We start from the raw sequence: 12,415 nt of genomic DNA, 5'->3' as shown, positions 1-12,415 counted from the left end.
CTTTAAACAATCAAAACTATATTGTACCCTTAAAGTACTGAAAATTGACTCTCTGCTTCGTTCATTAAGATTTAATTGTTAAGATTATACTAAGTCACTTATTTAAAATGATTTTTAATCAAAATAAGATAAAATCTAAAATGTGTATATCTTAAATATATTTATTATTTTAAATATTATGTCAACTTTTAAATAAAATTAGGCTTTATTTAAAGTTTTTACATAAAATCTATACATGATATCCATGAATGCCAGATAGGTCTAAGAGCATTGGCAATGACATTACCAAGTCTAAAATTTAATTAGAATCTCAACTTTTAACTATAGCATCACAATAGTCATGAATACACGACACAATAGAGCGCAAAGTCGACACAATAACTAGTAACTACTTTAGTCTTTTAGGTTGTATTTGTGTGCAGGGTGAAGGTCTCCCGATTAAAATAAATTGAAGAACTTTTTCTTGCGAATAGAAGCAGAACTTTGTTGGAAGGTTTGGAGTACACTTTGTTCATGCTTCATGGAAGTCTAAAAAGGATTAACCAATCACTTGGGCGGGGTTCTGTTGGCAAGTTATTCTGCAGGCTGCGGCATTCATACACGGTTCGGGTTTTGGAAAGATCGTGCAAGAGTTCAGGGCCACTGTACTGACCCAATAACGAAAACACAAAAGTAGTCAACTGTAAAACCTCAAAAACCCCCGCACACTTTGCCGAAATCCCTTTTTCTCGGAGCAAAAAATGGTTCCAAATCCAGCGTCACTTATCCTCAAATCCTCACTTTTACACCGTTTCGTGGGGTTCTCTCGTAGACCCACTTCGCTTTCTGGACACCTGACTCGGATTCCCGTAAAACAAGTCCAGATGAGGGGCTATCTGAGTTGTTCTTCGTGCCAGTCTTTCTCTTCTCCGCTGAATTCTGGTCATGGAGCTGTGCTTCAGAATTTGCGTCGTTCTGAAATGGGACTCGGGCAACTGGGTCTTGCCCATTTCCGGGTTTCTGCCGTCCCGGATGGAGTGCCCGGCGGGACCGGTGGGTTTGGGGGTTCTAGTGATGGGAATTCTCGTGGGAGAGGTGAAGGCGGTGCTGGCAGTGACGGTGACGGTGGAAATAACTGGTCCTTGCTGTCGTGGTAAAGTAGATACAACTGCATTTTATTTTGTATTTATATCTTTGCTTTTTGGATCCTGAACGTCGTTAAATATCAAGCTTTTTGGCTCCTAAATGTTGTATTGCTAGTGCCATGTAATTAAACTCTTCCCACGCAGAAAGAAATCCACAATGGATTGGGACTTTCAGTATGGAACTCTTTTACTTGGATTTTTTTAAGGTGTTGCTACATCTCCAAGGATGATAGGGTTGTAATATGCAATAGGATTTAATGAAACCTGGATTAATGTTCTATTCGGTAACAGGGTTCTGTTAATAGTGCTGACAGTAGAATGTGTGGTTGAATTACTTAGCAGTTTGTTAAGGGGCTATACTCCGTTATGCTCTCGCAGGTGAGAAGTCTTTAGGTAGTTTCTGAGCTTTTCTCTGCCTTCCTTTTTTTGGAGTACTAAATATCTTAGATCAAACCCTGCTGCAAATCCATCTTAACGATTTGATGGCAAACTCAAGTTCTACGTTTATAAACTTGCTAATCTTATAAACCTAGAGTTCCCCTAGCCTCCAGGAATTCCTGCAGCCTTTCCTCATTTATTTCAGCGCTAAAAGCTATTGAAATCATTCCCAACCTAATCTTTTTTTTTCCCCATAGGTTTTAACTGATAGTCTCAATAAGCAATCCTTTCTTTAAAGCCCGAGGCTATCACTACTTAATTTAGATGACTTTTATCCCAAATTGAAGTGTTTTCCTCCATTAATGACTTGCATTTAAACATGTTTTGACATGCATTGCTCCTTTTTTTGTGATAACTCCATTAATGCCACGAAATAATGTAGAATGGGTTGAAGTCAGATGACTATCATTCAAATCTTGAAATATTGGATTCAAACATATGGCAGCTATGCTAACGAGTATTGACGACGTTGTATGTAGTCACCTTGGCTCTTTTACCATCACTTTTTTTTACACAATTGCAGCAGTTACTGCAGGTTATGACTTTTCATATTGAAGCAGTTACCCCGGATGTTATTTTATTCTCTAATTGCTGCTTAGTAGCGGTGTTTATGTTGCCACAGACGTTATGCTGGGCAATTTCACTGATCCAGCTATATTCGCAGTTATGCTGAAGTGTTACATGTTTCCTTCATGGCTCTCTGTTGGCCATGTTGTAGTGCAGAAAGAAAGTTGAAGATCCTCGTTTCACCTGCCACCTGCTAAAGATTTTTTTTTGCTTAAATAAAGAATCTCCTTAGGAGGTGGCCAACAAATTGAGATGAGAAGTTGGAAAATATATGATACTTGGTGAACTAGTTATTAGTAGAATACCAATCGCAATATGTTCTCTTCGTATGGTGAAAGTATGCATCTTATGAAGTGTATATGTTCTCTTTATTATCAGTATTGAATGTTCCTATTGGTTTTCTTGCTAGGTTCATATGCTCTCTCTTTATTTTCTTAATTTTCATATGGAATAGATCTAGGCAGAGTTTTTTGTTGATCATTTTGTGGCTTGTCCTTTATACTTGTGATTGACATTATGATCCACGTTCTGCAATTTCAACATGGACATCACATATTACAGGTATTTGGCTCTTCTTGCAAAGTATCCTGTGTCAACAAAAGCTCTGACATCTGCGCTTTTAACTTTAATTGGAGATTTGATCTGCCAGGTACTTACATCAAAGAAAAATCTAGATACCTATTATTTTTTGAAAAATTCTTCTCATCAGCCACTTTTCACCACCCCACACCATATGAAAACACCCCCACACCCTATGAAAAACACTCTTACACCCTATGAAAAAGCTATAGGTGTGGGGTGTGAAAGTGAATAGCGGCTGATGCATAGCATTCCTCTTATTTTTCAGTGGGTTTATCAGTTTTTCGCTTAACTGTGCATGTATCCTAAAAAAAAAGGTAAAGAAGATCACTTTGTGTGTTTCATGTCTTTTGAATTGCATCAGCTGATTGAAAGCTGGATCACTTGTATACAAAAATATCTCCATGCTCCTTCAACTCCGTCACTATTTTAAATTGAATTACCTTTCTATTAACTTTTCCCCCTATCCGGCTATCCCTGTAAAAAGGTAAGCAATTATAACAAAGAAAGTCCTGCTCCTTTTTATTTGTAATAATTAAATAATCATTTGGTTCTTTCAAGCATTTACGTCGGGGTGTGCAATATACATGTTGCATTCTAGTGTAGTGCTATCAAAATATTTTGTTTTTGTTCTAAATTGAATTAAGCTGCCCATGTATGAGGTTGCATTTTGGTGTCCTGGTTGAATTTTTTATATAACAGGTGACTGTTATAGGGACAGTTATAGTACTTAATTAAAACTTGCTGCTATTCAATGTTATTTTTCAACTTAACGTTGCAGTGATTTAACAATTATGGGTTTGGTCTCACTGATTGTTTATAATTATTTGCCTCAGCTTGTGATTGATCAAGTGCCATCGCTAGACTGGAAAAGGACATTCCTGTTTACTCTGTTGGGCCTGGTTTTAGTGGGTCCCACATTGCATTTCTGGTAACGCTTCAGAGTCCATGTATCTGTGTGTCTGAAAATGGGACATATAGCAATATCAACTCTTATCATTATTTTAACCGAATAGGTTCTCGAGGCACTTTCATGCATCTTTCAACAATTTAATAAAAAAAATTTATTATTTGTTTTGCATTCTGCATTTCTTTTTACTTATAAAAAAGTAGTGCCTTCAAGTTTCCATAGTTATTGCAGTTGTTACGTTCATTTTTCCAGTGACACAAACTTATGGTTTCTTAGTTACAGCCTTTTTTTATTTGTTTTGGTGTCAAGATACATGCTAACCAATCATAAGAAACTTTTTATGGAGAAAAATCTTGTAAGTTGTTTTTTTTTTTTTTTTCAATATTCCTGGATATGCTTTTGGGTTATCAAATGCAAGGGTGGTCTGGAATGATGAGCATGCGCTCCTGCACTATAGAAAAACCAAGACATGAAATCTGGAAAAAAATATATATATACTCATGTTTTCTATGGCGTTTCATTTTTGAATCTACATTCTCACACAAATACTCTAATGTGTCTTTAGGTATTTATATTTGAGTAGATTGGTAACATTGCCTGGAGCTTCAGGTGCATTCTTGCGCCTTCTACTAGATCAGGTGACCTTTATTTTTTATTTTATTTTTCTAATTTCTCAAATAAAATAAAATAATTTTATTGCCACCTATCATCATATATATTTTCACTGTATCTGAATGTAAGGCAATATTATCGCAGTTCCTCTTTTCTCCTATATTTATTGGAGTTTTCTTAGCCACGTTGGTGACACTGGAAGGAAGGCCATCGTTAGCCATACCGAAGCTTCAGCAGGTGGTTTAAAAAGGCATTTAATTATAGATAATGATAGGCTTACACTACTTCCTACCACCCATTTACTAAATTATATGAGCTTTAGATCGACTTCATTTTGGCAGAAGAATTGCCTTTTGATGTTCTTTTGTTTGTTGTTTTTGTAATTTTATTTTGTAGGAGTGGTTTTCTGCTGTTCTTGCAAATTGGAAGTTGTGGATACCTTTCCAATTTCTCAACTTCAGATTTGTACCCCAGCAATTCCAGGTCCTTGCTGCTAATTTTATTGCTGTAGTGTGGAATGTTGTTCTCTCCTTTATTGCACACAAGGAGATTCTTCCAAGAAAAGACAATCCCTAGTACTGTCAATCTCGTGCCCTTCTTCTACATAATGCACAGGTTTTCCAATTACTGCTTCAGTAAACTGCAGAATGTTAAAATACTTGTTTAAGAGCTTTGCTTTCATACAAAACGATCTGCTGCTTTGAGTTATGGAAAAGCTGGATTTATCTCTCTAGTCAGAGACATTCGCTGCTTGTTGGTAACTGTACATTTTAATCTTTTTTTTTTTTTTTTTTAATAAATTATGTGGGCATGATTAGTTATTGAAAAATAAATTTAATTTTATAAAACTCGCCTCTATTTCAGGGTAAAATAATTGTTCAAATTTTATTTTATACATGAAACTGATAATTATTTATATGAAGAAACTATGACGCATTACAGGCGTAAGCTTGAGAGGACGTAGAGGAACCCATCAAAAGAAACAAACTCTGGAGATAATTAATTGAGATGAGATAAATTAAAATGTAAGATAAAAATTAAATAAAATATTATTTTTTAATATTAATATTATTTTAATATGTAAAAAATAAGTTAAATTATTTATTATATTTTATATAAAAATTTAAAAAATTATAATGATAAAATATAATGAAATACGATGGAAGGCTTTCACTGTGTAAACCTTAACCACACTGGTTGACAAACATAGAGGAAAAAGTCAGAGAACACGTCACCCCTTCGTGGTCCCCACCCTCTAGGCTTATTAATCTTCATCGGTGAACAAAACAACCACCTCTCACGATAGGAAGCTCTGACGAGGGAGTGAGTGTCATGGTTCCAACCCTGGAGGCGACAGGCGACAGGCGACAGGCTACAGCACGCTATTAAATCGATGAGGAATAGCTGGACTGCTGACCGTTGATTCTCATTGAATGCTGGCTGATCTTGACGTGGCTGAGAACACGTGGAATGAGCATTGACACAGAATGGGGGATGACGAAGGGAGTGAGGTGGCAGAGGCTTAAGTCGTAGTCAGTCAGTCAAGAGGAAAAGGACAAAAGAGTACTATCAAGTACAGCCAACCATCTTTGACTTTCCACCACGTTTCTGTTGTCTCTCGAGTGCATCAGTGCATACACTCGCCGTCACCGCCCGTCCATGCTGGATGGAGGAAAATGGAACTAACCATTATTTGTTAGCAATGATATCGCACAAAGTATTTTACGATACATTTTCTAATACATGTTTTAAGATATCATATTTTTATAAAATAATAATATTCTTAATTTTAAAATATAATATATAATCAATAATGTGTTGGGAAGAATGAGGTTTTATATATAGGGCACTTTAGGTATTTGATAAGTTTAAAATTTAACTAAAAGTTAAAATTTTAGTTAAAATTAAAATTATTGGAGAGGTTAATTTACGTTAGATTATTCATCTAAAAGTTAAAATAATAATATAATATTAAATATTTTAATAATAATTTTTTTATATATATTTTATAAATACTCTATATATTAATTAATAATTAAAAAACTTTACTTAAAATTATAATTTTTCAACTATTTTTTTCTTAATCTAATAATAGTTATTGAAAGTTTTTTTAACGTAAAGTATTATTTTAAAGATAAATAATGACTAATCCAATTTAAAAAAAAGAGAGAAATTTACTATAACTCAAAATGAAACTTTGACTATGGAAGACCACTTTTAAACTAATTAATCAAAATTTAGTTGAAAACTAGCGCCAATCACAGTGCCCTTATTATCATTTATTTTTCCCATTTCAGGCTTTACACATCAAATTTTATTACTGCCGTCAGTTCTAGTATATTCGAAATTATACGATCCGTGATCTAGTTAGGCAGGTAGTACACTAGTACTGCTGTCCACTTGCCTGTACCTGACAAGGACCAAAATTCCCGTCCGTATTTCACGGCAGCCTCTGCAGTCTGGATCTGGTTTTCGATATTGTGATGATACCAAACATGGTTCGGTGAATCCAACCTTGCATGTTCTTAATTTGTCAGTTGCCAGAAAAATTCATACTGCTATAATGGCAACATTTCTTTTACTTTTGTTTATTTATCAACTTAATTCGATTGATCACTTGTTTGTTTGTTTCCTAGAAGCAATATTTTCATTCTTTTCATGCCAGCATACCTGTCATTTAGATCTAGGCCAGGCACCCACACGCCAGACATGCCGGTCTCACTTCAACATTCAAACTAACCGGCCGCCATGTTTCTTCTCTGGGTTGAATTCAGTAACCTTTTTAGGCAATAAGGGAAATGATTCCCGGTTCTCATCCCAAGATACGAGAGTATCTATCTCATTGCGAGGTTAAAAAAAAAAAAAAACTAAAAACAAACACTTCATAGGCTATATTTTTGAAGCGTTCAGCCGGTTTAGAGTCATTAGACCCAATTGTTAGCAAATCTCTCACCTAACCCACGAGGGGACTAATTTTTTAGTTAAAACTTTTTTGACTTGCGGTAAACACTTTTGCACCTTTAACTCCACTTAATTCACCAGATTAGAATCCTAGTTTATATATTAAAACATAACATTAATTTTATAAGCAATAACTTGCACTTTAAACTAACCACTTTAGCTAAAAAGATGTGTTAATCTCTGCAAGGATGTGCAACTTAAGTTTTTATATAAGCCATTTACACCTACTATCTAGCAACCAAGTCAATTCAGAAAAAAGTAACGTACGGACTACTTTGCAATTAGAGAATAATTACCAAATTAAAGACTATTTCTTCTCTCAAATATTTTCTTAATTTTGATTTGCTGTTGGAAGTAGTCCAATGAAACAAGAAAAGAAAAGGGATGAACAAATGGGAAAATCTCAAAGAATCTCTTTTCTTCCTTATGTAAATTTATTGTTTTCAGTTTGATCCAAAAATGCAGAGTGCAGAAAGCTTACCAACACCTCGGATCTCACTGATCTCAACTCGAAATGGGTGTGTTGATTTGAAGTGAGAATAAAATAAAAGTAATATTTATCTAAATAATACTACTCATCATTTTAATTCTCATTATTTTATTATATGATATGAGGAATATGAGTAATGTTATTCATTTTTTTTTTTCTCATCTATCATCTAACATCTGGGATGAGATGATGAGGGAAAAAAGAAAGATGAATAAATTTACTCATTTCTCTAAAAGAAGATCAATCATAAGCAAAATGAGTCATCCATAATATTCCCATATTATAAGTAAAGTAACAACAAAGAAACTATGCAGTAAAAACCAACCATTACATGGTCTTCCCAAGTTATGAACAGATCAGCCCCATGAGCCACGACATGACTACCCTACAAGTGCCGGGTCACCCCAAAAACAAAGAAAAAAGAAAAAAAGAAGAAACAAAGAAACATGATGATGTGTTAATTAAGGATATATATATTATATATATATCTATCCTGGAAAATATCACACGACTTTCCACGATTCTAAGGTGGGAAAGCTCGGAAAAGTGTCAAAATCTAACCCTCCAACACCGCTGCCATCAGCTAAAGCCATATTCGATCCAAAGGAGACTGGGCCAGTCCCAGAAACCCCAGAACTCACGGCTCCAGCAGCTGACTTGGGTCGTACTGTCTGCTGCTGCTGCTGGTGGTCCAGCAGAAACGCCGACGTATCGAGGGTCGGCAAGCATCCCGCCCCCGGAATACGGCCCGCGGGTCTCTGGGGCTCCGGCTTCAGGATCGGTACGACTGGCACATGCGAGTTACCGAGTCTCACGCCGGTTACCTGTTGTACCATGTGGCGGAAGTTGGCCGCATCTGCCGCGATGAAGGTCGTCTGGGACTTCTTCGAAGCACGCGACTTCCGTTTGGAAATTTTGCCACCTGCCGTGGGGATCGCGTTACGCTGGCGTTTCTGGGTGGCGGTATCTGGTTCGGAGCCTCCGGAGAGACCCGAGACGGTTGGTGTAGTAGGCGCTGTGTCGGGATTTACGGGTTTGAAAAAGGGAGAGACGGTGTCGGTGGGCAGAAAGTCGAGGTTGCCCTCGGTGAGCGATTTCTCGAGAGCCCTGGTGAGGCTCTCGGTGTCTAGAGCAAAAGCTTCGGAGATCAAGGAGTCCGCAAAGGTAGAACGGAAGGTCCAAGGTTGGACATTTGCCAAATTCTCTGACGACGCCATAACTAATAGTCACTGTATTTCTTGGGCCACCGGCGTATTTGATCTTTTTTATTTTCACTCTCTCAAAGACAAGGCTCTAAGAACATTCAAAAGGATTTTCCAAAATCTCCGACTCTCCGGCGAACGGGGTAGTTTTGGTGGTGACCAGAAGTTCTCGCCGGGATGGGTTGGGGACTGTGAGAGGGAAGGAAGTGAGAGAAAAAGAAAGGAGAGTGGGGATGGTATAAATAGGGCAGTGAGGGGGGTGAGAAACCGCGTTGTTTCGTGAGGGACACGCGTCAGCTTTTGCGACACAGAGCGGTAAACCATGTACTTGGGCTAACTACTAACTAGCTAAGCTAAGCTAACAGCGGTAAACCATGTACTTGGGCTAACTACTAACTAGCTAAGCTAAGCTAACAGCGGTAAACCATAAGGGAAATGCTACAGTATCTCTATCCAAGACTCCAACCTTCACACACTATATAAATTTAAAAATTTATTTTTTTTAGTTTATTCTTTTTAAAGAAATTCAACTCTACTATTTATTATTCATATATTAAATATTTGATAAAAAAAATAAAATAAAATTTAAAAAAAGTTTGATGTGTGGAGGTTGTGTGACTAATAACAAGTTGTGTAAATTTTTCCAAATCTTAAATACAAAGTTTTATACAGTTTTTATTATTTTATTATTATTTTTTACTTATTTTTTTATTATTATTTAATATTCTACCATTAATTTTTCATTACTTTTTCACTATTATTCACAGAATATTTGAGAATACTTTACTTCCCAAATACAACTTTAAATAGATAAATCTTTCATGAATATTTTGTAAACAAGTAGTCTTATTTTCTGTTATGGTACGTACAGTCATTTTAATGTATTTTTTACACATTTTACTGATGTAATTGGCTAAAATAATTATTTTATATTAAAAAAATTGACTCCACAAGAAGTACGCAAAAGTAAATATACATATAAATTTTGTTAAGAAAAAAAAAAATGAAATTTTCACATTTTTTTCTAATGGAATCTATTTTCTTATAAAAGACCTACATAAGATTTGTATAATTAATTTAAACTTGTATATTATTCAGTATATATTCATTCTACTTTCAACTCCATCCTAGTTATTAAAATATTCTTCAATTTTTATTTATTGTTAAAAATATATACATTCTTAAATCGGTATGAAAAATAAACTAACTTGAATTTGATAAGTTAACTGTTAAGGACGTTAAAAATATATCTTTCATATTATATTATATAAATATATATATATATATATATCAATTGTCATGTTTTTACTCTTTTAAAAAGAAAATAGAGGGGTTTATAAAGAGGATCACGTAAAATTATTTTATAAATTTATTTAGTTTAATGTAGCATATCATATTTTAAATTTTTATCATTAAAAAATATTATGTAATTTATTTTTTTATAAATTTAATATTCTCTTCCTATATATATATATATATATATATATATCCATGAAAAATCAATATATATATGCTTGGTGCTTAGAAGCGGATAATCCATTAATAATCCGAATGTGTCGTTTACATTTATGTCTTGACTTTGGAAAGGATTTTGTCAGTCACGGGTAGTAAGCACTGTTGATATCATGTAGGTTATTATCATTGCTATATTATTATTTGGGACCATTTATTATTTTAATTCTTTTATTATAAATAATCTGATCCCATCATGCACTGCTGATTGCATAATGCGACCGATCGAGTGTAAGCGTGTGGGCTCCACTCTTGTGCATTTTTTTCTTTATAAAAGAAAGTTGAAAAATTAATTTTTTTTGTTATGAAATCTACATTTCTACAAAAATTTTATACAAGATTTGTATATTTGAAATTTTAAAAAAACCAATCCAGCTTTTGCCTAAGATTTTATAGTACTCACAATACATCAACTTTCCTAAAACATAATTCAATTAAATAATTAAATAATCTATATATATATATTTTATAAGAGGTGGGGGCGGGTTTTGAACTTAATTTTCTATTTAAAAAACCGAGTCATATACTATTAGGGCTGAACAAAAAACATGTGCACCCGGCCTACCCGATTGTTTCGACCCGATCCCTTTGTACAAAAAAATGGGTACTAGAATTGGCCGACCCGTTTATTTCTTTTTTTAGGTATTACCCGTTACCCGTTTTAAAAACGAGTGCGGCTATACACTCCCCACACTACATTGTAAATTTTTTTTTTTTTTTTTTAAACGCAGCACGTAGCTGCAGCACACAGTAGACTGTAATATATATTTTCCCTTTCAAAACTCAAAACCCTCTCTCACACCAAAACCTCTGCCCCTCTCTCACAACTCCGAAACTCTACTGCTCTCTCTCGCAGCTCGCAGCCCTCACTCAGTCACTCCACAACCATCGAAGGTAAGGTTATTGTGGGTGTTTATTCTAGGATTGGTTTTCATTTTTTTTTGTGGGTGTTACCCAGTTACTAGATAAAGCTGGCGTGTTTTTGGTTTCTGTGGGTGTTACCTAGTTACCCAGTCTTGGACACCGGGTTGATTTGTATGAATAGGAGGGACGAAGAAAAAAAAATGGAAAGATTAAAAAGAACATTAATGGCTAAGATTTGCAAAAAAAAAAAAATGAAGCATTGAAGATGCACCTGATTTTCTCTAATATTTTTCCATATCCATATCTGTGAAATGTGGAAAAGGTGATTGCGAGAAAAAACAGAGTAATTTTGTTTGGTTTGAGCGTGATGAACCCAAGGTATCAGGCGAGGCAGGCCGATTGAAAATATATGGAAATCTTCAGGCCGATTGAACCCAAGGTAGAGGCTGGCATGATGCTCTCTACTCTCTTTTAGTATCGAGATAGAGCTACTTACAACCAAGAAGAAGAACGAAAAAAAAAAAGCTATCCAGGTAGAGCTAACATAGAAGAAGGTAGAGCTATCCAGGAAAAAAAAAAAAAAAAGGGTTGGAATAAACGGGTATTCCGAAATCAACTTCGGGCCGGATAATTGGGATAAACGGAAATGCACCGAAATCGGGTCGAGTCGGAATAGTTAGTTTTGGGTCGATCAGGTGAACAGTCCTAAATACTATCAAGCCATCATGCACTAGGTCAAAAAAAAAAAAAAAAAAAAAGGTTAAGCATGTGCGAATAACTCAATTAATGCTTTGTGAAATAGTGACGCCACCCACATTCATCGTCCAAACCGACCAAAGGCAACAACCAAATGTAGTTAGGTAATAGTTTCGGTCGACATGCCTCCTCTTCCTTACATTTTTTGGCTTCCGACAAAGCAAACGGCCACCTGGATTGTGGGAACTTTTTATTCTTCTTAGGATGTTTTGCCGTATCTAAACAAGTTGGTTCGGTCGCCTCCTCGTAGTCTGCCATTTAGTGGGTAGGATAGTAAATTTAGAAGCGGGTGGATTAATGATAATCAGATTGTTGTTGAAAATACATGATATATATATATATATATATATATATATATTATCCATGGTTCATATAAATTAAGAGCATATATACATTCTGC

General features: G+C 35.1%; 2 protein-coding genes across 2 annotated transcripts; one reads left to right on the top strand and one right to left on the bottom strand.

Moving 5' to 3' along the window:
• The first annotated feature begins 416 nt into the window (after positions 1-416).
• Positions 417-5,017, top strand: LOC121266781 (protein sym-1-like). Its single transcript, XM_041170594.1, has 6 exons — positions 417-1,132; positions 2,691-2,778; positions 3,545-3,639; positions 4,184-4,256; positions 4,375-4,467; positions 4,627-5,017. The coding sequence occupies exons 1-6, from the start codon at positions 741-743 to the stop codon at positions 4,804-4,806; spliced, it is 921 nt and encodes a 306-aa protein (XP_041026528.1). The 5' UTR covers positions 417-740; the 3' UTR covers positions 4,807-5,017.
• Positions 5,018-7,928: 2,911 nt separating this feature from the next.
• LOC121266780 (calmodulin-binding protein 25) lies at positions 7,929-9,102 on the bottom strand. The gene has a single exon (XM_041170593.1). The coding sequence runs from the start codon at positions 8,896-8,898 to the stop codon at positions 8,185-8,187; it is 714 nt and encodes a 237-aa protein (XP_041026527.1). The 5' UTR covers positions 8,899-9,102; the 3' UTR covers positions 7,929-8,184.
• Between the last annotated feature and the right edge of the window lie 3,313 nt (positions 9,103-12,415).

This window comes from Juglans microcarpa x Juglans regia, chromosome 5S (assembly GCF_004785595.1).
Source record: "Juglans microcarpa x Juglans regia isolate MS1-56 chromosome 5S, Jm3101_v1.0, whole genome shotgun sequence".
Classification (NCBI taxonomy): domain Eukaryota; kingdom Viridiplantae; phylum Streptophyta; class Magnoliopsida; order Fagales; family Juglandaceae; genus Juglans; species Juglans microcarpa x Juglans regia.
The sequence above is the reverse complement of the archived record's forward strand: the minus strand, read 5'-3'. Positions and strand labels throughout refer to the sequence as shown.